The sequence below is a fragment of the Vombatus ursinus genome, unplaced genomic scaffold, assembly GCF_900497805.2.
Source record: "Vombatus ursinus unplaced genomic scaffold, bare-nosed wombat genome assembly UNPS02014807.1, whole genome shotgun sequence".
NCBI lineage: Eukaryota > Metazoa > Chordata > Mammalia > Diprotodontia > Vombatidae > Vombatus > Vombatus ursinus.
Window position 1 is genome coordinate 8,523,223 of NW_020954585.1, and position 26,707 is coordinate 8,549,929.

Below are 26,707 nucleotides of genomic sequence, written 5' to 3' on the forward strand. Positions count from 1 at the left end.
TAAGCTCCTATGAGTTTAATTGTTGCTTTTATATGAATATATGTTTTATTTATCACAATAGTACCTAAAGACTTGTGAGAAATAGTGAACATATATGTGACATCATTTGTTCCATCTATAGAAAGTATGTTTACTGTTTTCTATGCCTTATCAGAGCCTGGAGGTGAGCCTGGGTTCTCAAAGTTACACCATTGCTCTCATAAATTTTACAAGGCTGGAAAGGCATTGAGTACAATCTTAAAAACAAAACCACATCTGTTTTCCAAGGACAAGCCTAGCTAAGGGCAGAGAAGTTCATGAACAGTAGGCTAGCCACTTACTGTGAATTCTTTAGTCATAAAAATTCATGTAATGAGATGGTGCCTTTGCCATAAGTATCCCTACCCCACCTTTTGCTTCCCCCCCCCCAAAAAAAACAGTTCATGGCTCACAGGTTGGACTATTGATCTAATCCAGCGCAAACTTGAAATACAAATTCCCTCTCAGATATCTCCAGAAAGTAGTGGTCCAGTCTCTACTTGAGACCATCAATGACAGGGAGTTATCTTCTCCAGAGTTAATGACCTATGGTCCGTGAACTTGTTGATTTTTTTTTTTAGTATTTTGATAACTGTTTTCAATATAATTGGTTTCCTTTGTAATCCTACATATCTTATTTTATACATTTAAAAACATTCTTCTGAGAAGGGATTCATAGGCTTCACCAGACTACCCAGTGGATCTATGACACAAGAAAGGTTAAGAGCCCCTGTTTCCTGAGAGAGGCCATTGCAGTTTGGGATACTTCTTTCTAATTGTTAGAAAGCATTTCCTTATGTCAAACAGAAATCAGTCTCTGCATTCACGTCGAATGAACTATGTTCAGAGCAGCCTTAGAAAAACAGTTCCTTGTTCAGGTCTGATTTTGAATGAATTTATGTTTGTAAAGATGAGTCACTTTCCTTCTTTTATAAAATGACAGCATTCAAAAAATATTCTCTCAGGTCTCTTTCACCTCAAACTATTACTGGCTCTGAAGTAAAAAAAATTTAAAAGGAATGTAAATTCTATTCATTTTTGCTATTTACATACCTCTTGAGAATGGGAACCTATTGTTAAATTTATTTAAACTGTGTGACCCTGGGCAAGATAACAGGTAGGCAGTCAAACAGGATGGCAACATACATTTATTAAGTGTTTAATATGTGCAAGGCACTGTGCTAAGCACGGGGAGACGAATGCAAGCAAAAGAAAGTCCCTGCCTTCAAAGAGCTGACTTTCTAATGGGGGAGGATAACAAGAAATGAGCTGAAAAGCAGGGGGGATAGGGTAAGTACCCACACAAAATTTGGAGAGTCAGAAGCAGAAGGGCTTCCCCAAAATAAAGGCTCCCAGGAATAACTCACTAAAAGGAGAAGAGGGCTTTAGCAGTGGAAGGATGTTTCCAGGTAAGATCTTGAGCAAGTCGCTTGACCTCTCTCAGCCTCATTTTCCATACTGTAAAAGTAAGTCTAATAATAGTACCTACCTCACAAGATTGTTGTGAGGAGCAAAGGAGTAACTAACATATGCCAAGTGCTTTGTAAACCCTAAAGTGCTATCTAAATGCTAGCAATTATTATAATTATCAGATTTCAATAGGTAATCAAGTCTAGTTTAGGCCATAAGTCATTTTTGTCAGTTCTCAGATCATTTAAAACAAAGAGAGATTTTTTGCAGAGGTCTGGGGATTTCTAGGAATATTTTTTTGGCTTAAGGTGATAAATTCACTTTCAGCTAAGCAAATGAATTTCACTTTTCTCCTTCTAGGCTGTGGCTAACCAGTTATCCATCAGAGAAGTTTCCCGTCAGCATCCTCCAGAATGGAATCAAAATGACCAATGAGCCTCCCAAAGGTGTCCGAGCCAATCTGTTGCGCTCCTACCTCAATGACCCTATCTCAGATCCCCTCTTCTTCAACAGTTGTGAGAAAGCCAAGATTTGGCACAAATTGTTGTTTGGCCTCTGTTTCTTCCATGCCATTGTTCAAGAGAGAAGAAACTTTGGACCCCTAGGTAAGTTCTGGGAGTCTCCACAAATTTCTTTTGAAAAGAGGATTAAAAAAAAGGAAAACAAAAGATAATGAAAAGAGGATCTTTAAAAGATACGCACACATATTTTTTAAAAATTGGGACAACAGGAGATAAGTAAAAAAGAGTGGCATACCTCTATAGGAACAGTGTCAGAAGTGCTAAAGCAATGAATGCTAAAGATCAGATGAGCACAGGATTTTTTAAAAAAATAGAATTTTATTGTCATTTTTTGTTTTTATATTACCTAAATTTTACTTCCTCTTCCCCTCTCAGAGAAGGAGAGAGAGGGAAGGGGAAAAAAGGGGGGGGGAGAGAGAGAGAGAGAGAGAGAGAGAGAGCTATCCCTTGTAACAAATACATTTTTATTAATATATTTTGTTTTCACACTGCCTAGATTTCCCTCTTTATCCTTCCCCACTAGCATGATAACGATTTTTAAAAGAAAAACAAAAAGAGAAAATAAAGTTAGCAATACCGATCAATACATTGAAAAAAATCTACATTATATGCAGTGTTCCATAACCATAGAACATTCTCTCCCCTGACCTCTACAAAAGAGCAGGGGGATGATATGTCTTCTTATATTTCTTCTTTGGGGCCAAGCTTATTCTTTGAAATTTTGCAACATTATTTTGTGGTTTTGTTCTTCCCGTTGATACTGTTGTAGTCATTGTACATATTGTTTTCCTGGCTCTGCTAACTTTACTTTGCATCAGCTCACATAAGTCTTTTCATGCTTCTCTGTATTGATCATGCTCATTGTTTCTTACAACATAACGGGATTCCATTGCATCCACATACCACAATTTGTTTAGTCATTCTCCAATTGAACAGGAACATAGGATCTTTATGTAAGGGACTTTAGATATACATTAGTCTAATCCAATTTTCTCATTTTACAGATAAAGAAACTGAGGCCTTGAGAGATTACCCAAGGTAATCCTAAGGTCACATAGGTGGCAATAAATGAGGTTTTTAAAAAAAGGCTAGGGGGCAAGAAAGGATGTATATTTACTTCTTGGGGTAGAAGAGATAGATGCCAATAGATGATATAGAAAAGACAGACATATTCAACTCTTACTTTGATTTTATGAGTGAGCTTCAAACCAGGAAGGACAGAATGAAAACAATGGTTAATAGGAAACTGACATAAAATAGAAAGAAATAGAAAGAAAGCCCCTGGATGCTCTCAATGAACTAGTTACTCAAAGTCACCAGTTCTAGATAAACTAAAGTGCAAATTACTGTTAGTGGTCTCTTAAAAGTCATTAACATTATTATTATTTGAAAAAAAATGTTTGAAAATCATAACAGGAAAGATGTCATAAGACAGAAGATAGCCAAATAAATCAGTTATCTCAAAATAGAAAAGGCTGCATTCTTCAAATTGTATACCAGTGAGCTGGACTTTGTTTTTTGGCAAAATGCTAGAAGGTATTATTATAGGGATTATTTGAGAGCATTTTGAAAAGGAACTAGTAATCACTATGAACCAGAATAACTATATTTTAGGGATGTGTAGGAAATGTGGTTTGTGGGGTGTCATAAACTGCTGTATGAGGGAGACAGAGATCCTGGGACACCATGAACAGACACATGTGTACCACAAGTAAACTGCTGGAAGACACTCCAGGGAAGAACAGGTATACCATCTGGCACCTTCCTATTTTAACGAATTACTCTCATTAACTAGGTGTTTTTATTCATACAAAGCATCCAAAAAGCCCAGTTACTTAAGGAAGGAGAGGGAGATGGGGAAGAAAGTAGGTAACATAGCAAATAAATAGATGTTTTGGTGAAGGGGGCTGAAAGAGGGCTTGAAATCACATGTGGGCACAGACATACAGAAATGACTTGCTCAAGGTCATTCAACTCTTTCTGAAAGTAAAACTGAGGTGGAGTCAGATGGAGTACAAATCTCTTAGACTTGCATAATTTTAGAGCTGGAAGAAGCTCAAGCAATGACCTTGTCAATTTTATAAAGGAGGGGGAAAATAAACAGCCCAGGCTTCCAAGCAGTGATGGTACATGAAGGCAGAAGGGAATGGTGGATGTGCAGACCATTGGCAACCCACAGCCCTGTCTACCCTACTATAGATTGGATCAGACTTGGGCCCCTGCTCCCAAATTCCCATGGCCCAAGTGACTGCCACTTTTTTGGTTCCAAATTCACCCAAGTAAATGAATTTGGAACCAAAAAAGTGCCCCTGGGAAGAGTTAAGAGCCCTTCTTTAACTTTATTATTGTACTAATTTTGGAGGGTTTTGTTTTGTTTTGGTTTTGTTTTTGTTTTTTTTGCTATAAGAAAATATTTCAACCAAGATAATTAATCTTCCCTTCACAAATCTCAGCTTTCTGACATCTACCAATTCAGTGAATGGTAAAGAAATTAACTTAGAACCAATGTGGTCAAAGGTAGAATGGTTCCCATACTGACTAGAAACATCAGTGCAGATTTTATTTTTTCCTCTGGAAGAAAGATGCTGATATACCCCATGATGGCACTTCACTCTCCTGTATGTGATCAGTGAATGGGAGCACTAATGTCTATATTTCTCTGACTCTGGCAGGTTGGAATATCCCCTATGAATTCAATGAGTCTGACTTGAGAATCAGCATGCGGCAGATCCAGATGTTCCTGAATGAATATGAGGAAGTGCCATTTGAGGCTCTGACCTACCTAACAGGTACTGAAAGAGTTTAGTGGCTGTGGCAAATATTTATCTTCTACACCACTTCCACCTGTTCTCTTCAGCCACCTAAAGAGGAAGCATGCTTCTTTGTTGCCTAATCCATTAAACAAAATATTTAAAAATATTTACTGCTGACCTACTATGTGGAAGGCTGTTAGGAGCTGAAAGACACATAGTTCCTGATCTAAAGAAACTTACCAGGGGCAGCTAGGTGGTACAGTAGATAGAACACCAGCCCTGGAGTCAGGAGGACCTGAGTTGAAATCCAGCCTCAGACATATAACACTCACTAGCTGTGTGACTCTGGGCATGTCACTTAACCCCAACTGCCTCACCAAAAAGAAAGAAAGACTGACAGAAAGAAAGGAAGAAAGAAAGAAAGAAAGAAAGAAAGAAAGAAAGAAAGAAAAGAAAGAAAGAAAAACTTAACACGTAGTTAGGAAGACATGAAATTTTGACTAGCAATACAAGGTACTGTGTAAATTCTGGATGAGTGATACTGATAGGGCAGCATCCCTACTAGATTCTTGAAGGGTTAGGATACTGTTTACTTAAAAACAAACAAACAGCAGCATTTTCAAGAGATCATTCCAAAGCTACCTCTGAATTCCTTCTTAAGGCCCATGTGCCATTAGTTTTTCACCCTTGAAATCCAGTACCACCTGGAATAGCAAAACCTCCGCAATAAGCCAAGCACATTCCCATGTCCTCCTCCTAAGCTCCAGACATCTCACATTCTACATTTCTAGTTGCAGACTGGTTAGCTTTCCCTTTGAACTCAACTTGTCTTAAATCAGACTCATCCTCTTTCTTCTGAAATCTGTGCCCCTTCCTGATTTCCTATGTTGCCATGGATACCCGAGCACTCCTTAACCCTCTGGGGCATGAGTTTAAATGACTTGCCCAGTGTACATAGCTAAGTAAGAGTTGGGACCTGCACTCAGATCTCCTAATTAATATAATACTTCAGCCATAGCTGAACAGATGCTTTACTTTGCAAGGGAATTAACATTTGCATGCCTATCACCACTTAGTGTGCCTTTGTTTCCCTCTCATCCACCTTCAGCTTCCTTTTACATCTTACTTTCCCTCATTAGAATGTCTTTTGTTTTAATTATATTGATTATAAATATGTATGTTTATATTGTATTCTCAGCACTTAAGTGCTTAATAAATGCTAGTTGACTGATTGTAGTTACCTGAGAGATGGATGGCAGGAGCTCCTAAGGGCCACCATGAAATCCCACTTCATCATTTCTCTACAAGTGAGTAACTAATCATAAAAGAAATATTATCTGAGATTTGCTACCAAAACCCATTAAAGATAGACAATTTTAAAAAATACATAAATGCTAAAAAATAAAAAAAATTAAAAAAATACATAAATGCTAGAGACACTGTTCTGCAATCCAAGCTATAAGAAGTTGTGGGATTAATTTTTCTTGTAAACAACATATTGTAGGATTATGGTTTTTAATCCATTCTGCTATCTGCTTTCATTTTATGGGAAAGTTCATCCCATTCACATTCACAGTTATGATTACTATCTGTGTCTTTCTCTCTATCCTATTTCCCCCGTTTAAGCTTCTTTAAAGTGGTTTAATAACAATACAGTTCTCAAGAGTTACAAGTATCATCTTCCCTTGCAAGTGTCATTGCCTAGGGATGGAAACAGTTTGCCCTTATTAAGAACATGTTGGTTTTTCTGTCTCGTTTACCTTTTTATGTCTCTCTTGAGTCTTGTGTTTGAAGATCAAATTTTCTGTTGAGCTCTGTTCTTTTTATTGGGAAGGTTTGAAAGTCTCCTATTTCGTTGAATGTCCATCTCCTTCCCTGAAAGATTATACTCATTTTTGCTGGGTAGTTGATCCTTGGTTGTAATCCAAGCTCCTTTGCCTTATGGAATATCATGTTCCATGGCCTATGGTCTTTTAATGTAGAAGCTGCAAGGTCCTGTGTAATCCTGACTATGGTTCCATGATATTTAAATTGTTTCTTTCTGGCTGCTTGCAATATTTTCTCTTTGACCTGGTAATTTGGGAATTTGGCTACTGTATTCTTTGGTGCTTTCAATTTGGGATCTCTTTCAGGAGGTGATCGTTGGATTCTTTCTATGACTATTTTACCCTCGGGTTCTAGGACCTTAAGGCAGTTTTCCTTGATGATTTCCTGAAAGATGCTGTCGAGGTGCTTTTTTTCATCATGGTTTTTCAGGTAGACCAATAATTTTAAATTGTCTCTCCTGGATCTATTTTCCAAGTCAGTTGTTTTACCAATGAAGTATTTTACATTTTCGTCTATTTTTTCATTCTTTTGTTTCTGTTTGACTGTTCTTCACTCTCTCACAGAGTCATTAGCTTCCACTTGCCCAATTCTAATTTTTTTTAATTAAAAAAAATTTTTTTTTAATTTTTAGGCAATTGAGGTGAAGTGACTTGCCCAGGGTCACACAGCTAATATGTGTCAAGTGTTTGGTCTGAGGCCGAATTTGAACTCGGGTCCTCCTAACTTCAGGGCTGATGCTCTATCCACTGCGCCACCTAGTTGCCCCACCAATTCTAATTTTTAACAAATTGTTTTCTTCCATTAGATTTTGTACCTCCTTCTCCATTTGGCCAATTGTATTTTTTTAAGCACTTGCTTTCTTCAGCATACTTTTTTTCCAGTTGGCCAATTTTATTTTTTAAGTACTTGTTTTCTTCAGTTAATTTTTGTCCTTCCTTTTCCAAGTTATTGACTTTCTCTTGCATACCTCTCATTTCTTTTCCCAATTTTTCTTCTACCTCTCTTATTTGACTTTTAAAATTCTTCTTGAGCTCTTCTAAGAAGGCTTTTTGGGCTTCAGACCAGTTCATATTCCCTTTTGAGGTTCCAGATGTGGGTTTGTTGACAATGCTATCCTCTTCAGAATTTCTGCTTTGATCTTCACGATTCCCATAATAAGAATCTATAGTACGTTTCTTTCTGCTCATGGTGTTTGCTTATTTCCTGGCCTTTAAAAAGATTGAGCTCTCCTGCTGGGGAGCTGGGGGTGCTGACCCAAGCTTCTTGTGTTGGGAGCCTGGGGCCTGGACACTGGCTTTGTATGCTGGGGCCTCTGATGCTAGCATTTGGAGGCTGTAGGGTTCTGGCAGCTTACCTGGTGTTGGGCTGGAATCAGCAACACTGGGACTCTAGGGGTAGGATTGGGTAGTCTGGCCTCTGGAGGTTGCCTGTCACCTGGGCCTTTCCTTCCTTTCACTTTCTTCGGCTCCTTTCAGAGGGATGTTTCACCTGCTGTGGGATGTTTCTTTGCCTGGGGGGAACCCTTGGAGCACTTCCCAGAGTTTTGCTGAGGCACTGGGAGACTTGGTTGCCATAGAATGCCGAGGCACGTGGCGGTTTTTTGAGCCAATTTCCACTGGTTCCCCTACCCTTACTGAGGCACTCAGGGGTCCTGTTATTAGTGTTTGCCTGCTCCACCACCTGGGGTTCAGGATCTCCCCCAGTATGCTGAAGTAGGGCTTTCGGCTAGCTTGCTGGGACACTGCCGGTACTGTACTGCTCCCCTTCCCCCAGGGCAAGAAGGGACTTTCCCATTAATCCCTCAAGCTACCTGGGCTACTGGACTGCTGCACCCTATCTTTCTACTGGTTCAGCTGTTCCAAGGTTTTTCCTGGGGTGATATTTTCTAGGCTTTCAAAGGTTAATAAGGGAGGGTGAGAGCAACTTACTTCTTACTCCACCATCTTGGCTCCCGGAAGCGGAACCTTGGATTAATTTTTCTTAAGCATGACTCTGATCATGTTACCCCTTGTTCAGAAACCTTTGATGGCTTCCTATTGCCAACAAAATAAAGTTCAAACCTGATATTCAAGGCCCTCTATAATCTAGCATCAACATATCATTCCAACCTTATTTCCCTTTACTCTTTATATCCTATGCTTTGATCAACCAGACTAGTTGCTGTTCTTCAAACTTGTCCCTAGGTTTCCCACCTTTGTCCCTTGACTTATGCTATATCCTTTCCCTGGGACACCTTCCTCCCCCGGTTCCATCTAATTTTTATCTAATCCTTTAAGACCCATCTTAAATACCATTTCTTCCATGAAGCTTTCCCTGACCTCCCAACCCCTCCCATTTCTGATTTCTGCTGCTATCCATAGCATTTATTACATTCTAATTTGTTATAATTATTTGTGTAGATTTCTCATTCCCTCTATGAGACTATAAGTTATTTATTTATTTATTTATTTTAGGCCATTGGGGTTAAGTGACTTGCCATGGGTCACACAGCTAGTAAGTGTCAAGTGTTTGTCTGAGGCCGGATTTAAACTCAGGTCCTCCTAACTTCAGGGCCGGTGCTCTATCCACTGTGCCACCTAGTTGCCCCCTTATAAGTTATTTTCAAGAGCAGAACTTATTTTTATTCATTTTTGTGTCTCCTACAATACTTAACCCAATATCTGAGACGCTCAATAATTCCTTTTGAATGAATGATAACCAAACCAAAGTCCGCCTTTCTGCCCAGTTTCTGTTGACTTTCCCCAGGTGAATGTAATTACGGTGGCAGAGTGACTGATGACAAAGACAGACGCCTCCTCCTATCCCTTCTTTCCATATTCTACAATAAGGATATAGAAATCGACTATTACAGCTTGGCTCCTGGGGGCATCTACTTTGTTCCACCGGATAGTACATACTTGGTAAGATGTTGCTCCAGGGTTTTATCCCACATTTCTCAGTACCTTTCTATTAAGATAGAGTTCAGTGACTCTCGTTAGCTCTGAGGCATGCAAAATGATGGGAGTTCTGATGCCTGCCTGATCTCGGGAGGCCTGAATATATAAGCATGGGAGAAGGGAGTAAGGGAGAAAACAAAATGAGATGGGACATGAGGACATGAGGTGGGAGGAAGGGAAGGAGAGAGAAAAGGACATGGTAGAGGGCTTCCAACAATTATCTCAGCTCTTCTTCACTGGCACTACCCCCCTCATCCTCAGTTTTGAAGTTTGGTTTGATTTGGTTTTCTGCACAGAGGCTTGGTACATGGATATGACTGTGTGAGTAGTCTAAGGTTAACAGCAGACTAGGAATATGCAGTAATGTCTAGGGTTTATCTCCACAGCTTTCCTACAAAATTACAAATACGGATATTAGACAGTGGCAAATGATCTCTACAGTCAACCACTTGAAATATACTGTAGTTAGTGCTTTGGTTGCCACCCATGTTTATCATGTTTTGGTGGGAGATAAGTGCAATAACTTGCTTGGTATCAGTCATTAGGGTCTCTCACTGGTCAGTACTTTTTGAAGATCTGACCCATCATGCCATGCCTGATCCATGTGGACTCTAAGTTTGCCCCCCCCTTAATTTTAGGTTTTATTTCCAGGCCTACATTGACTACATAAGGAGCTTGCCCATAGCAACCCACCCTGAAGTTTTTGGCCTTCATGAGAATGCAGATATCACCAAGGACAACCAGGAGACCAATCTACTGCTTAATGGAGTATTATTGACACTCCCCAGGCAAAGTGGGGGAGCTGGCAAGTCTCCTCAGGTAACATTGATATGAGATGATATCAAAACCCTGCTCCCCTCCCCTCCCCCAAAAAAGGAATGACATTGTTGGGTAGCATCAGTTTCTAGATGGGGCTGATTTGGAGGGTTGGGAAGAAATTATCTAAGATATTCTCTGTGACTAGAGAAGACCTACAATCTGTAGAATGAGGAGGACTTCAGAATTCTAATCATAGAATGTAAGAACTAGAAATGGAACCTTAGAGGTGATCTCATCCAAACCTCTTGTTATAATAATGCCTTGCATTCATTTAATGCTTTGTATTTTCCTTTTGTAAGATTTTATTGATATCTTTTTTTGGTATATATTTATTTTGCTCTTAGATATCTTTTGTTTTTAAAACATCTTTATTTCTGAAATATTCCTATTCCCTTCCCTCCCTAGCAAATCATCCTTTGTTATAAAATTTGCTCAAAAGAAATAGAAAAAAGTTCATATTTTTCAATGCACTTTTATTTCTACTGGGCCTTTTGAATGTAGAATAAACCTCTGAAAGATGAAGCAAATAACCTAAGGAAACACAATGAGTTCATGACGGAATTGGAATTAGCAACCAATGTCTTGTGGCTCTCAGTTTCTGCTCTACAACATGTTGACTCCCTTCTCATCCCTAGTTTGACCATTTCTAACTGCATAGTTCTCATTCATTCAGTGTTTGAAATATGTCACATAATTGGCTATGAGAGCATTCCTATATGATTCTGCACAGAGTAGGGATGGTGTCAGTGTTTCTCAGTATAGGGGTGCTGATGATTCCCCCAACACTGAAGAGGAAAGATTGTAGAGACCGAACTTCCTGCTTTGCAGGACTTTTCTAAGACTGAAGAGGCCATCCTCCTTCTCTCTCCTCTAGGTTTAATCACCTCCTCAGCAGACACTACTCATCATGGGCTTTTCTGTTTGCCAGAGGGGATACTGCAAAGGAATAAGTGAGGGGAGGAAGGAAGGGAAGTACTAGGCAGCCAGATTTGCAGCTAACAGAGTCAATGAGTGAGAGGAACCGCTGAGTAAGGTGATCAACACCATCAATAAATGCCCTGCAGAGGTCCAGCCCTAGAGTCCCTGGGGACCCCACAGGTGGAGACTCAGGGATGATTCCCTTGGAAGAATGAGAAATTCTCTGATGACCAGTGCTAATCTCACCTTATTGACCCACTTGGCCAAAAAGCAAGCTTGTGCCTAGATCATAGCCTTTAATATTAGGGCCAGATTTGTGGATCTCACTGCCTGCTGTGAACCAAAAGGTTATGATTTTCCTACATATGCTTTCTTGCAGTTAGGGTAGATAGAATTCACACAGAGAATGGAAGGGGGGAATAAACTACATAAAGAATGGAAGGGGAATCCATATGGTAATTGGTTTACATTTTATGCCCTGCAGATGATTTCCAAAGAAATTCTATGAAAGCATATTTAAAAGGACTTTCTATTACATCTTAATTTCTTTTTGAAAAGCCACCGCTCAGAAAGCTTATTTCATATTTGTTTCTCTGCCAATTTGAAATTTAAGGAAGTGGTTGAAGAGCTGGCTAAGGATATCCTATCCAAACTTCCTCAGGACTTTAACCTGGAAGTGGTTATGAACATGTACCCTGTGGTCTATGAAGAGTCCATGAACACTGTCCTGAGGCAAGAGCTCATTCGATTTAACAGGTAGGATTGGTCCTTTATCTCTGTGGTCATGAGAGCTGCTAGGCAGCATGTAGTATATGGAGGGCTGGCCTTGAAGACAAATAGACTTGGATTCCAAGTTCTGTTTCTGATCCATACTAGATATGATCCTAGATGAATTACTTAATCTCTCAGTGATTTAGGCAGCCCTCTATAAATTGATGACTAGATAGCTCAGTGTGAATAGGACTCTGGGCCTGGCATCAGTAAGATCTGAGTTAAAATCTGGCCTCAGATACTAACTAGTTGTGTGACCCTGGGCAAGTCATTTGTCTTCTATTTGCCTTAATCCACTGGAGAAGGAAATGGCAAACCATTCCAGTATCTTTGCCAAGAAAACGTGGACAGCATGGGTGTGCTATGGTCCATAGGGTCACAAAGTATTGGACACAACTTAATGACTCAACAACAATAATAAGTTGTAGAGAAGGTGATGGCCTTCATTGATAGAGAGGATATTTCTTTATCCAGTAATTCCCTATACCGATCAAATCATAGGTCCAGACCAGAGGACTTTCAGATTAGTGGGAAACTATTCCAGCAGACACAGGGGTATTTGCCCTTTAAAAGGTAAAGTGATGGAGCAGCAACTATTTTGCCTGGTATAGATAAATAAAACTCTAGGCATCTCTTCCCCAACCACTTCCCACAACTTTTGTGTTCTAGTGGAATAAAGTTAAGGTGAACACCAAGAGCAGCCTTGAAGACTGTGTATGGAAGGGAGGGAAAGAGAAGTTCTACCCCTCTTTCTTGGTGATAGTGGCAAGGCAGGAACATATTGGATTAGTTTGGGACATAGGAGGCTCAATTCATTATTATGTTTGTTAGTTTTTTAACCACACGGTAGCAATAATTCTTCCTATCCTAGCACCCCTTTCAGTAGGGTTCAGGGCCCTAATTTGCTTTATTCCACTGATGATTCCAGCTTTGAAATGCTAAGAAACTAGACACACTAATATAAGCCAGATGTGGCAGTTCCATAGGACCTTGGAGACAACAGACTGTGCCTGTTGATACCTCCTTGGGCATTTTCAGTTTGTTTCCAGTCAAGTTTAGGTCCAGGGGATGGGTCTTGGGACAAAGAAATCCTTGTTGTCTGGGCTCCCTTGAAGTAGAAAACTTTTCTGTGGATTTCAGCAAACCTCCCTGAAATATAGCAAAGCTCTTTAATTTCTCTCAGTCCAACTTCCAGTCACCTCATCTATTGTGTTTATTATTGTGCCAGTAAAAAAAGGAAGGTATCTGCCTAAATACACTTGGGACAGGAGGAGGAAGTGATCCTTATTTAGAAGTATATGTTGAGTTTGGCTTCTATCCCCCACAGACTTACAACAGTGGTTCGGAGCAGCTTGATCAACCTGGGTAAAGCCATTAAAGGCCAAGTCCTAATGTCTTCAGAGTTAGAAGATGTCTTCAGCAGTATGTTAGTGGGAAAAGTGCCAGGCATGTGGGCATCTAAGTCCTACCCATCACTGAAGCCGCTAGGTGGCTATGTGGCTGATCTCCTAGCACGTCTGGCCTTCTTCCAGGTAATAGAGATCCAGTCTAGTGTAACACCCAATAGCTTTATTTGGGCGGGAGAAGACAGCAAGACACTAGATGAATGGCCTTGGGGCTAGCAACCAGCTAACCAACAATATGGTCCCAAGACCAATTGTCTACAGACCATCTTTCTTTCATGAGTTGGGTAGAGGGAGGGTGAGGTTAAGAATAGAGAGAGATTATTTATAAAGAAATAGAAGGCAAGACAAAAGACTAGGACAAATCCACATGACAAAGATATAATTTGAATTATTGCCCAAAGAAATGTCATCAATAATATCAATATAGAATGGGTAGTGGAATAATGAAATGATTGGTGGGCTTGTTAAGGAAATACTTTGTAGAGGAGGTGAGTCTAGAACATCCAAACTCTGCTACTTCCAGGCTTTAAAAGGGGAGGATTTTTTTTTTGAAGAATAGAAGCAGTAGTTTAGTGGGTGTGTGTTTAAGAGTCTTATTTGCCCAATATAAGCAAGCTTCTCCCTGACCTAGGCCATTTTCCCCCTGTGCAAGTATCTGTGGGTTGATTTTATTTTGTTCCTGTGCTTCCTCAGGAGTGGATCAATCACGGAACCCCCAGCGTGTTCTGGATCTCAGGATTCTACTTCACACAGTCCTTTTTGACAGGCGTTTCCCAGAATTTTGCTAGGAAGTACTCCATTCCCATTGATCACATTGGATTTCAGTTTGAGGTAAGGGTGGGTTCAATGGCTCAGTTCAAGGGCCAAGGTGAAAACCAGAATAGCTGATGATCCTAGGATCTCTTCTTGTCCCGTCTCTTTCACTTTACTGAGCTAAAAAGATAGATGATTTGGCATCTTTTCTCCTGAAAGGTGGCCTAGCTTGCTATTCCCATTGGAATCTGACTATTCCCACGATTTTCACTGTGCATTTCTAAAGGGAAAAATACAACTGAAATATATACTGCCACCTCTATACTAAGTGAAAGCAGTAGTCTGGCTGTGAGTTCTAGGCATGCCTATACAGTCTGGTGGGGTCCATCATTCTGGAGAATGTTACTATTTAGCTTTGCATCTGAGTATGATAAAGTATTACTTTGAAGCTCATGGCAAAGGTAAATGAATATATTACTGTAGGTCAAGCATTGACCTAACAAAGCATATAGAGGAAGGGAGCAGAAAAGGCATATAATAATCTTACAACAGTAGAATATTAGAGCTAGAAGAATTTTCAGAGATCACCTAGTTTAATACATTTGTTTCACAGTTGGGAAACTTGGGCCAAGGGATGGTTTGGAAATTAATGTATCTAAGGTCACACAATGAGTTAAAGGCAAAACCAGAACTAACTAGAATCTAGAGTTGTAACTAGAACTTTTTTTCACCTGGGGCAAAAACAAAACAAAACAAAACAAAAAAACCAGTTCTGTAGGGGTAGCAGTGCTGTAGAAGACAATTTCATGGCTGGTGTAGTCATTTCAGTAGAAGGTACAGATTGTCCCTGGTACCTGTATGGAGGGGAACTGGACCTATTAGAGAGAAGGCAGGACAGCAGGACCTGAGGGTGGCAGTTGTATTGCATAGCCACGTGAGCTAGAGGATTTTTATAAGGGTAAGATGAGGTGAATGGAGGGAGATCACCATTGGGAGGAAACATCTTGCCTTCCCTCCATGTCTAGGGGAAAAGTCTCATTCACTTTGTGCTATATATAGCTCTCCTAGAACAAGATGTCCTGATTTCCAGTCCAGTACTGTATTTGTCACACTATTCTATCCTTATTAAAAAAACAAACCAAACCAAACAGGATTATAAAAGACTGACCAGGATTAGAACCTGGGCTTCCCAGGGGATTGGGGAGAAGTCTACCACTTAACCACCCATACAAAGTAGTGCTGTATAAAACACTCCTGAGTCCAGGGGTCATTATAGCCAGGAAGACTTGTTGGTACAAGGAGAAGTAGCTTTCTGGGCTCCTGAGAAGTTAGCCACTCAAGAAACCAGCGGCAGAGCCAAGATGGCGGAGTAAAAGCAGTGACTTGCTTGAGCTCTTCCCCTAAACCCCTCCAAATACCTGTAAAAAATAGGTCTAAACAAACTCCAGAGCAGCAGAACCCACAAAAAGAGTGAAACAAATTTCTAGCCCAAGACAACCTGGGATGGTTGATTGCAAAGGTCTATTGTGCCGGGCTGGGAGAGGAGTGCAGTTCAGTGTGGGCCACACCGGTAAAAACTAGGCCTCAGAGAACCTGGAGCAGTCCTCAGGGGATTGAATCAAGGGGAGCTGTGGTGGTTTCCAGACTTCTCAACCCACAAACACCAAAGACAACTTAGAAAGTCAGTAGGAAAAGTCTGTCTGACCCAGGTGAGAGAGGAGCTTGGTTCAGCCCCAGTCCCAGTGCAACCCTGGGGCAGTGGCCGCTTCTGGATCTCTGGGCCCACAGATGGAGGGGGAATTGAGTGGCTGATCAGATGGGGATTGCAGGGATCTCTTTGCTGGTGCTGAGGTAGGATTCTCTTGCTTTGCCCATGCGTGGATTTGGGTCGCAGTTCTGGGTGGCGGTGCTGGGGTGAGGAGGAGTGCTGGCCAGGTAGAGCTTGTGGTGGCAGTGGAGAGGGAATCCTCCTCACAGTTCCAAGGCAGAAAAGAGTGCTTGTGGTCACTCATACACCAGAGCCCAGGCCAAGAAAGGAGTAAACACCTCACCCTTGATCATACCACCTTGGAAGAATGGAAAATGTATAGGTCTCTAGAAGTATCTCTGAAAACAGCTACACAAAACCCCTGAAGCTTGGGACAGTATATTCTCCACACTGGAAGCAGACCCCTACCTTAACAAAGAGTTTAAAACTCAAGTAATTGGCTGGGATCATCAGCAAATAGCACAAAAAAAGTCAAGCCATAGAATCTTACTTTGGTGACAAAGAAGATCAAAACATACAACCAGAAGAAGACAACAAAGTCAAAGCTCCTACATCCAAAGCCTCCAAGAAAAATATGAATCAGTCCCAGGCCATGGAAGAGCTTAAAAAGGATTTTGAGAAGCAAGTAAGAGAAGTAGAAGAAAAACTGGCAAGAAAAATGAGAGTGATGCAAGAAAATCATGAAAAACAAGTCAACAGCTTGGTAAAGGAAACCCCCCCCCAAAATTGAAGAAAATAACACCTTAAAAAATAGACTAACCCAAATGACAAAAGAGGTCCAAAAAGCCAATGAGGAGAAGAATGCCTTAAAAAGCAGAACTGGCCAAATGGAAAAGAAAGTCCAAAAGCTCACTGAAGAAAATACTTCCTTAAAAATTAGAATGGAGCAAATGGAAGCTAATGACTTCATAAGAAATCAAGAAATTGTAAAACAAAACTAAAAGAATGAAAAAATAGAAAACAATGTGAAATATCTCATTGGAAAAACAACTGACTGGAAAACAGATCCAGGAGAGATAATTTAAAAATTATTGAACTATCTGAAAACCATGATCAAAAAAAGAGCCTAGATGTCATCTTTCAAGAAATTATCAAAGAAAACTGCCCTGATATTCTAGAACCAGAGGGTAAAATAGAAATGGAAAGAATCCACCAATCACTTCTTGAAAGAAATCCCCAAAGGAAAACTCTTAGGAATATTATAGCCAAATTCCAGAGTTCCCAGGTCAAGGAGAAAATATTGCAAGCAGCAAGAAAGAAACAATTCAAGTACTGTGGAAACACAATCAGAATAACACAAGATTTAGCAGCTTCTACATTAAGGGACCAGAGGGCTTGGAATATGATACTCTGGAGGCCAAAGGAGATAGGATTACAAGCAAGAATCACTTACCCAGCAAAACTGAGTATAATCCTTCAGGGGAAAAAATGGATATTCAGTGAAATAGAGGACTTTCAAGCATTCTTGATGAAAAGACCAGAGCTGAATAGAAAATTTGACTGTCAAATGCAAGACTCAAGAGAAGCATGAAAAGGTAAACAGGAAAGAGAAATCATAAGGGACTTATTAAAGTTGAACTGTTTACATTCCCACATGGAAAGATGATATTTGTAACTCATGAGACTTTTGTCAGTATTAGGGTAGTTGGAGTGAAAAAATACGTATAGATAGATAGAGGGCACAGAGTGAGTTGAAGATGGAGGGATATCTAAAAAATAAAATTAAGGGGTGAGAGAGGATTATACTGGGAGGAGAAAGGGAGAGGTAGAATGGGATAAATTGTCTCACATAAAACAGACAAGAAAAAGCTTTTATAGTGGAGGGGAAATGGGGGAAGGTGAAAGGGAATGAGTGAATCTTACTCTCATCAGATTTGGCTTAAAGAGGGAATAACATACATACTCAGTATGGAAATCTATCTTACCCTACAGGAAAATAGTGGGGAAGGGGATAAGAAACGGGGAATGATAGAAGGGGGTGCAGATTAGGGGAGGGGGTAATCAGAAGCAAACACTTCTGAGGAGGGACAGGGTTAAAAGAGAGAACAGAAGAAATGGTGGGTAGGATAGGATGAAGGGAAATATAGTTAGTTTTCCACAACATGACTACAATGGAAGTGTTTTGCATGACTACACATGTATAACCTGTATCAAGTTGCTTGCCTTCTCAATGAGGGTGAGTGGGGAGGGAGGAAGGAAGAGAATTTGGAACCCAAAGTTTTAAAAACAATTGTTAAAAATTATTTTCACATGCAACTGGGAAATAAGATATACAGGCAATGGGATATAAACATGTATCCTGCCCTACAGGAAAATAGAAGAGGAAGGGGATAAGAGAAGGGGGGTGATAGAAGGGAGGGTAGATTAGGGGAAGGGATATTCAGAATGCACCCCATCTTATGGTACGGGGAGGGGTGAGATGGGGAGAAAATTTGGAACTCAAAATCTTGTGGAAGTGATTGTTGAAAAGTAAAAATAAATTAATTAATAAATGTTTAATATAAAAAAACCAAATAAAATGAACAAACATCCAAACCCTCAACAAAGACACAATAAATAAAAATATGGATAAGGAATGGATCTGAGATTTTGCTGATATAGGGGATTAATGGATGGAAGAAACTCTATTTAATGAGTCTAGTTAGTATCTACTCTTCAAGCTATAGTCTTAAAAGATTGACAAGAGCACTGAGAGGTTGTGACTTGCTGAGGATCACAACGCCAGGACATGTCAGAAGTAAGACTTGAATCCAGGATTTCATGACTTTGAGATCTGCTCTCTATATACTACTCCACACTCCCTCTGATCATCATCCTCATCACCACCCTCATCATTGTTAGTGATAATGGTGATGAGGGTGATGATGATGATAAATTTTATCAGAACTCATGATGAAAAATGCTATCCAGTCCTAGAGAAAGAACCATGGAGTCTGAATGCAGATCAAAGCCTACTGTTTTTCATTTTCTTTATTTTCTTCTTATTTTTTTATCTGTATTTTCTTTCACAATATAACCAATATGGAAATATGTTTTGCATTATTTCAAATTTATAACCTACATCAAATTGCTTACTGTCTTAGGGAGGGAGGAAGAGGAAAGAAGGGAGGGAGAAAACTTGGAACTCAAAATTTTAAAAAATGAATGTTAAAATTGTTTTACATGTAATTGGGGAAAAATAAATGTTATTTTAAAAAAAAATTAGTCACTCATTCACAGATGTTCACACGCCTGCTGTGTATAAGAGCCTTATTATGTGTTCAGGGGAAGGCACAAAGTTTAGATATGGCATAATTCTTGCCTTCATGGAGATTACAGTCAAATAGAGAGAAAAGACACAAAAAATGACTATTATACACAATATGACATGATAGATGTGTTAAAGGTACAAAACAAAGTGCTATGTGAGGTCCAAAGGGGCACGTTGTTAGGGGAGGCTTCATAGAAGAGTTGTGCTTTAAAGAATATATATGATTTCATAAGGCAGGAAAATTCTGGCCGGGAACAATATGAACAAATGCATAGAGACAGGAGAGTGCTGGGTATGTTGATAGTGATTGATGGTGGATAGAATAGTTTACTTTGTCTGGAACAAAGAATACACGGAGAAGAGTGACATAAGATAAGGCTGAAATGGCTGGGCAGTGCCAAGATGGTGTTCTTGCCAGGTCAAATACAGAAGGTTCAATACTTTGTGAACAACTGTGAGCCACTTAAATTTTTTGAGCAGAAGAATGACATGATCCGATTTTACATAAGAAAAGATTACTCTGGTAGATGACAGATAGATTGTTAGGGGCAGATGGTGAAGTTAGAAAGACCTACTAGGGGATTATAGCCCAGGCAAGTTGCAGTTAAGACCTATTTTAATGGCTATAGCCCTGGGAATAGAGGAGGGAATAGAAGCCAGGATGGCGTAGCTATAGAATTGATGAGACTTGGCCACTGATAGATGTGAGAGGTGAGGGAAAGAGGAAGTGTTAAATAACCCCAAGCTATTTTCATGTATGTGAATGCAACGCCATATGAGATAAATGTCCCAAAGGATAAATGCTAAAACTATTTTATACATTCTTCCAGGTGATCTCACAGGAATTAACAGTAGAAGAGAAGCCAGCAAATGGGGCCTATGTCAAAGGCCTTTTCTTGGAAGGAGCTCGGTGGGACAGGATTGCAATGCAGATTGGAGAGTCTTTCCCTAAAATCCTTTATGACCCTCTTCCCATTATTTGGCTCAAACCAGGGGAAAGTTCCACATTCCTGCCTCAGAGCATTTATCTGTGTCCTGTCTACAAAACAAGTGCCCGGAGAGGCACCCTGTCCACTACAGGCCACTCAACCAACTATGTTCTTTCCATTGAGCTCCCTACATTCCTGCCCCAGAAGCACTGGATAAACCGTGGAGTGGCATCACTGTGCCAATTGGATGATTAAAAAAATAATCTACTACTTACTCTCTAGTATACGCTTAACTTTTCTTCCCTTAGGTAAAAAAAAAAAATTGGGCCAGGCCAGTGACTGTGATCTCATAAAAGTAGAGATTATAGGGCCATAGTTTTAGACCTGGTAGGGGACTTCAGAAGTCCCATAGTCCATTTTACAGATCAGGAAACTGAGTCTCTGCAGCCTAAGTAAAGAAACTACCTTTACTAATTGTTCACAAATGTCCTACAATGTATCATCTTAATTAAGAGTTGCCTAAGTCACAGAGCTAAAGTGGCTTACTTAGTGTCACACAGGTAATACGTATCAGATACAGGACTTGCGATCTGGTCTTTCTGAGTCTGAGAATGCTAGATCCACTATGTCATGTTGCTTCTTCTGGGTTACTAATATGTTAATATTCACTTTTTTGTATATTGTTTTGCTGTTTCTATACTTTGTGTTCCACTCACCTCTCTGCTATTCTACAGTCCTGCTCAGATGAAGTCAGGAGAGCAAACAAAGCGGTCAATCTGGGTAGTGTTGTAATAGAATTTTCTCATACTCTCTTCATTTCTACCTTCCTCCTATGTTGATATATAAGCCAGGCCAGATGGGTAGGAATCTGAATATGGACAAACCTTCCTCATGCATCTGCTGTATCCCAAAAGTCAGAGGATATGATCATGGAACATAGCTTTTGAACTGAAAGAGACTTTAGGGGTCATCAAATCTGACTCCATCATTTAACATTTAGAAACTCACCCCAAGAGGTTGGTTATATGACTTCCCCAAGGTTACCAAGACAGTAAAAAGCAGGACTAGAATTTTAAACTTAGGTCCTCTGACTCTGACTCCCAATCCTTATTTTTCAAAGTTACATTAACCAACCCATATTTGAAACAAGTTGTCTCACTAGGTTTCCACATCCCCTCCACCTTTGTCATTTTCCTTTTCTGTCATGTTAACCAATCTGATGCCTATGAGATAATACCTTAGAGTTGTTTTAATGGGTATTTTTCTAATTTTTAGTGATTTAGAGCATTTCTTCATGTGATTATTGGTACCTTTGATTTCCTCTTCTGAAAACTACCTATTCAAATCCTTTGACCATTTATCAATTGAGGAATGATTTATTTTTATAAATGAGAACTTTATCAAAGAAACTTGTCATCAAATATTTCTCCCTGGTTTTCTGCTTTCTTTCTAATTTTGGCTGTATTGAGTTTCTTTTTTTAAATGCAAAACCTTTTTAATGGAATCAAAATGATCAATTTTACCTTCTGTGATCCTCTGTCTCATTTGGTCAAGAATTTTTCCCTTATCCATAGCTCTGACAAGTAATTTTTTTTAATGCTCCCTTAATTTACTTATTATAGTATCATCCTTTATGTTTAAATCATTTACCCATTTAGAGATCATTTTGGTATATGATGTGAGATGTTGGTCTATGCCTAGTTTCTGCCAGCCTGCTTTCCAGTTCTCAACAGTTTTTGTCAAACAGCGAGTTCTTGCCCCAGTAGTTTGAATCTTTGAGTTTATCAAACACGAAACAACTACGGTTACTTACTTCTGTATATTATATATCTCAGCTATTCCACTGATCCACCACTCTACTTCTTATTCAGCACCAGATTGTTTTCATGATTATTTTTTTGTAAAAGTTTGAAATCTCATGCTACTTGACCACTTTCCTTCACTTTTTTTCATTGATTCCCTTAATATTCTTGACCTTTTCTGTTCTTCCAAGTGAGTTTTATAATTTTTTCTAATGCTATAAAGTAATTCTTTGGTAGTTTGGTATAGCACTGAATAAATTAATTTAGGTTAATTATCATTTTTATTATATTGGCTCGGCCTACTCATGAACAATATTTCTCTAATTGTTTAGATCTATCTTTGTATGAAGAATGTTTTGTAATTGTATTCATATAGGTCCTGTGTGTGTCTTGGCAGGTAGATTTCCAAGCATTTAACACTGTCTGTAGTTATTTTAAAGATAATTTTTCTGTCTATTCCTGCTGGGTTTTTGTTGGTAATATTTAGAAATGTTGATGATTTATGTGAGTTTATTTTATAACCTGAAACTTTGCTAAAGTTGTTAATTATTCTGATTAGTTTGTTAATTGATTCTCTAGGGTTCTCTAAGTATCATCTGCAAAAAGTGATATTTGTTTCCTTGTTGCCTCTTATTCCTTCACAATTTCTTTTTCTTGTCTTTTTGCTAAAGCTCATTTTTTTGTGCAATATTAAATAATGGTGATAATGGACATCTTTGCTTCACCCTTGATCTTATTGGGGAGACTTCTAGTTTATCTCCATTACCCATAATGCTTGCTTAAAAATTATTTAGATACTACTTATTGTTGTAAGAAAAGCCCCACTTATTCCCATGCTTCCTACTGTCTTTAATATGAATGTTGCATTTTGTCAACAAATTTTTCTACATCTATCAGCATAATTGTATTTTTCTTGTTTTTGTTATTGATATGGTCAATTATTCTTGTAATTTTCCTCATATTGAACCAGCCCTGCATTCCTGGTATAAATTCAACCTGGTCATTAATATATTATCTTTGTGATGTATTGCTATAGTCTCCTTGGTTGTATTTTATTTAAAATTTTTTATGTCAATATTCATTAGGGAAATTGGTCTATAGTTGTCTTGTTTTTGCTCTCCCTGATTTAGGTATCAAAACCATATTTATGTCATAGAAGGAATTTGGTAGGACTCCTTATTTTTTTCATATAGTTTATATAGTATTAGACTTAATTGTTCTTTAAATGTTTGCTTGTAAATTCATCTGTACTTTGGGAGTTTTTTCTTAGTTCACTTATGACTTGTTCAATTTCTTTATCTAAGATAGGGTTATTTAAGTATTCTATGTCCCCTTCTGTTCATTTAGATTGTCAGTTTTATTGGCATATAAATAAGCAAAATAGCTTATTATAATTGCTTTAATCTTCATTGGTCATACATTTACCCTTTTCATTTTTGATATAGGTAATTTGATTTTTCTTTTTAATCAACTTAACCAATGATTGATCTGTTTTTTTTTTCATAAAGCCAGCTCCTAGTTTTATTTATTAGTTAATTTTTTTTCAATTTTATTAACTTCTCCTTTGAATTTTCAGGGTTTCCATTTTGTTTAATTGGGGGTTTTTCTTCTAGTTTTTTAGTTGCATGCCTGATTCATTGATCTGTTTTCTTCTACTGATGTAAACCTTTATTTATTTATTTATTGCTAGGCAATGGGGTTAAGTGACTTGTCCAGGGTCACACAGCTAGTAAGTTTTATGTGTCTGAGACCAGATTTGAACTCAGGTCCTCCCGACTGCAGGGCCAGTGCCCTATCCACTACGCCACCTAGCTGCCCCTGATGTAAACAGAGATATAATTTCCCCTCTATGTGCTGCTTTGGCTATATCCCACAAATTTTGGTATGTTTTCTCACTGTACTCATAATCTTCAAATTATTGTTTCTGTGATTTGTTTTCTCAGCCACTCATTCTTTAGGATTTGATTATTTCATTTCCAATTAATTTTTAATCTATGCTTCAAAGACCCTTAATCAAATAATTTTTTTGCACTACAGTCCAAAAAGGTTACATTTAATATTTCTGCTTGTTATGCCTACATACATGGTGAAGTTTTGTAAAGGTGCCCTGAACAGCTGAGAAAAATGAATACTATTTTCTAATCCCATTCAATATTCTCCAGAGATCTATCATATTTATCTTTTCTAAAATTCTGTTCATCTCCTTAGCTTCTTCTTTTATAGTTAGACATATCTAGTTCTGAGAGGGGTAAACTGAGATTCCCCACTAGTTGGTTTTTGCTATTTTTTCCTGTAATTCATTTAACTTGTCCTACAAGAATTTGGATGTTATGAACTTTGGTGCCTATGTTTAGTATTGATATTAACTCATTGTCTATGCCTGCTTTGAACAAGATGTAGTTTCCCTGCTTATCCTTTTTAATCAGGTCTATTATTGCTTTTTGCTTTGTCTGAAATGATTGCCATCCTTGCATTTTTTACTTTTACTTCAGCTGAAACAGTAGATTCTGCTCTAGACTCTTATTTTAACTCTTTCTGTTTCAAGTGTCCCTTGTAAAAAACATTGTTGGATTTTGGTTTCTAATCATTTTATCTACTTCCATTTTATAGGTGAGTTTATCTCATTCACATTTAGTTAGGATGGCTATCTGTATTTCCCTCCATCCTATTCTCTTCTATTTATCTCACTTTTTTTTTAAACTGTCCTCTCCTTAAATGTCGATTTTGCTTCTGACCACTACCCACTTTAATCTACCCTTCCTCTTATTAACCTTCTCTTAGCCCCATTCTCTCCTACTTTCCTGTTGGGTAAGATCAATTTCTATATGCAACTGTGTGTATACACACACATATATATTTATTCTTCCCCCTTTGAATCAGTTCAGATGAGAATAAAGTCAAAGTCTTGTCTGTTCTCCTCATTGTAAAAAACTCTTCCTTGTCTTTTATGTGAGATAATTTTCCCCATTCTTCCTGTCCCCTCCCTCCTCTCAATATATTCCTCTTTCTCACCCTGCCATCTTTCTTTTGAGATCACCCCAATTGTGATAGACACATCCATGCACTCTCTAAGTAGACTCCTTCCAACTGTCCTAAGGATGATAAAGTTCTCAGGATGTTAACATGTATCTTCTTCCCTTCTGGTAACGTACACACTTTAATCTTATTCAGTTCCTTATGATTTCTCACTCATGTTTGCTTTTTATGCTTAAATCTATGTTTGACTGACAGATATTCTACTCAGCTCTGGTCTTTTCATCAGAAATGCTTTGAAGTCCTCTATTTCATTGAATATCCATTCCCCACACCCCCACCCCCAGCCCAGTAGCATTATATTCAGTTTTGCTTGGGTAGATTATTCCTGGTTGTAATTCCAGCTCCTATCTTTCAGAATATCATATACCATGCTCTCCACTCCTCTCTCATGTGGAAGTTGCTAAATCTTACATGATCCTGCCTGGCTCCATGGTGTTTGAATTGTTTCTTTCTGACTGCTAGCAGTTATTTCCCCTTGACCTGGGAGCTCCTCAATTTGACTATAATATTCTTGGGAGTTTTCATTTTGGGATTTCTTTCAGGAGGTGGTCAGTGAATTCTTTCAATTTCTAGTTTGTCTCCTGATTTTAAAATATCAAGGCAGTTTTCCTTGATAATTTTTTGATAATGTTTAGACTCTTTTTTTCTGATTGTGGCTTTCAGGTAGTCAATTCTTTTTGTTTGTTTTTAATTTTTTAATTAATTTATTTTGATTTATCAACAATCACTTCTATAAGCTTTTGAGTTTTAAATTTTTCTCCCCCTCCTTCCCCAAGATGATGCACAATCTGATACAGGCTATACATATACATTCCTATTAAACGTATTTTCACATTAGTGATGTTGTAAGGCAGAATTAGAACCATTAGGAGGAACCAACAGAAAGAGGAAACAAAACAAAACAGAAGAAAAAAAACAGCAAATAGTATGCTTCGATCTGCATTCATATGTCATAGGTCTTTCTTTGGATGTGGATAGCATTTTCCATCCTAAGTCTTTTGGAATTGTCTTAGATCTTTGCACTGCTGAGAAGGGCCAAGTCTATCAGCGTTAGTCATCGCAGTGTGGCTGTTACTGTGTAGTGTTCTCCTGTTTCTGTTCACTTCACTCAGCATCAGTCCATACAAGTCTTTCCAAGTTTTTCTGAAGGCTTCCTGCTCATCATTATAGCACAATAGTATTCCATTACATTCATATACCACAACTTGTTAAGCCATTCCCCAATTGATGGGCATCCCCTCACTTTCCAATTCTTTGCCACCACAAAAAGAGCTGCTATAAATACTTTTGTACATGTGGGGTCTTTTCCCATTTTTACGCTCTCTTTGGGATACAGCCCTGGAAGTTCTATTGCTGGGTCAAAGGGTATGCACATTTTTTAAAGCTCTTTGGACACAGTTCCAAATTGCTCTCCAAAATAGATCATTTCACAACTCCACCATTAATGCATTAGTGTTGCGATTTTCCCACATCTTCTCCAACATTTATCATTTTCCTGTTTTATCATGTTGGTCAATCTGATAGGTAGTCAAATAATTCTTAAATTCTCTCTCCTTGATCTACTTTCTAGGTCAGTTTTTCCAATGAGATATTTCACATGTTTTTTTCCAGTCTTTTGATTGTTTTATTATTTCTTGTCTCATGGAATCACTAGTTTCTACTTGACCAGTTCTAATTTTTGAGGAATTTTCTTCAGGGAGGATTTGCACCTCTTTTACCATCTGGCCAACTCTCATTTTAAAGACGTTATTTTCTTCACTTTTTTTTAATACCTTTTTACCAAGCTATGA

General features: G+C 38.6%; 1 protein-coding gene across 1 annotated transcript in view; it reads left to right on the forward strand.

The window, feature by feature from the left end:
* Positions 1–20,353, forward strand: part of LOC114052003 (dynein heavy chain 3, axonemal-like) — a 176,229-nt gene extending 155,876 nt beyond the window's left edge. Inside the window, exons 54-61 of the mRNA XM_027874411.1 lie at positions 1,789–2,033; positions 4,622–4,738; positions 9,275–9,429; positions 10,117–10,284; positions 11,816–11,958; positions 13,301–13,505; positions 14,073–14,210; positions 19,981–20,353. Coding sequence (XP_027730212.1) covers positions 1,789–2,033; positions 4,622–4,738; positions 9,275–9,429; positions 10,117–10,284; positions 11,816–11,958; positions 13,301–13,505; positions 14,073–14,210; positions 19,981–20,334 — 1,525 coding nt within the window. The 3' untranslated portion in view covers positions 20,335–20,353. The remainder of the gene's footprint in view (positions 1–1,788; positions 2,034–4,621; positions 4,739–9,274; positions 9,430–10,116; positions 10,285–11,815; positions 11,959–13,300; positions 13,506–14,072; positions 14,211–19,980) is intronic.
* The last annotated feature ends 6,354 nt before the right edge of the window (positions 20,354–26,707 follow it).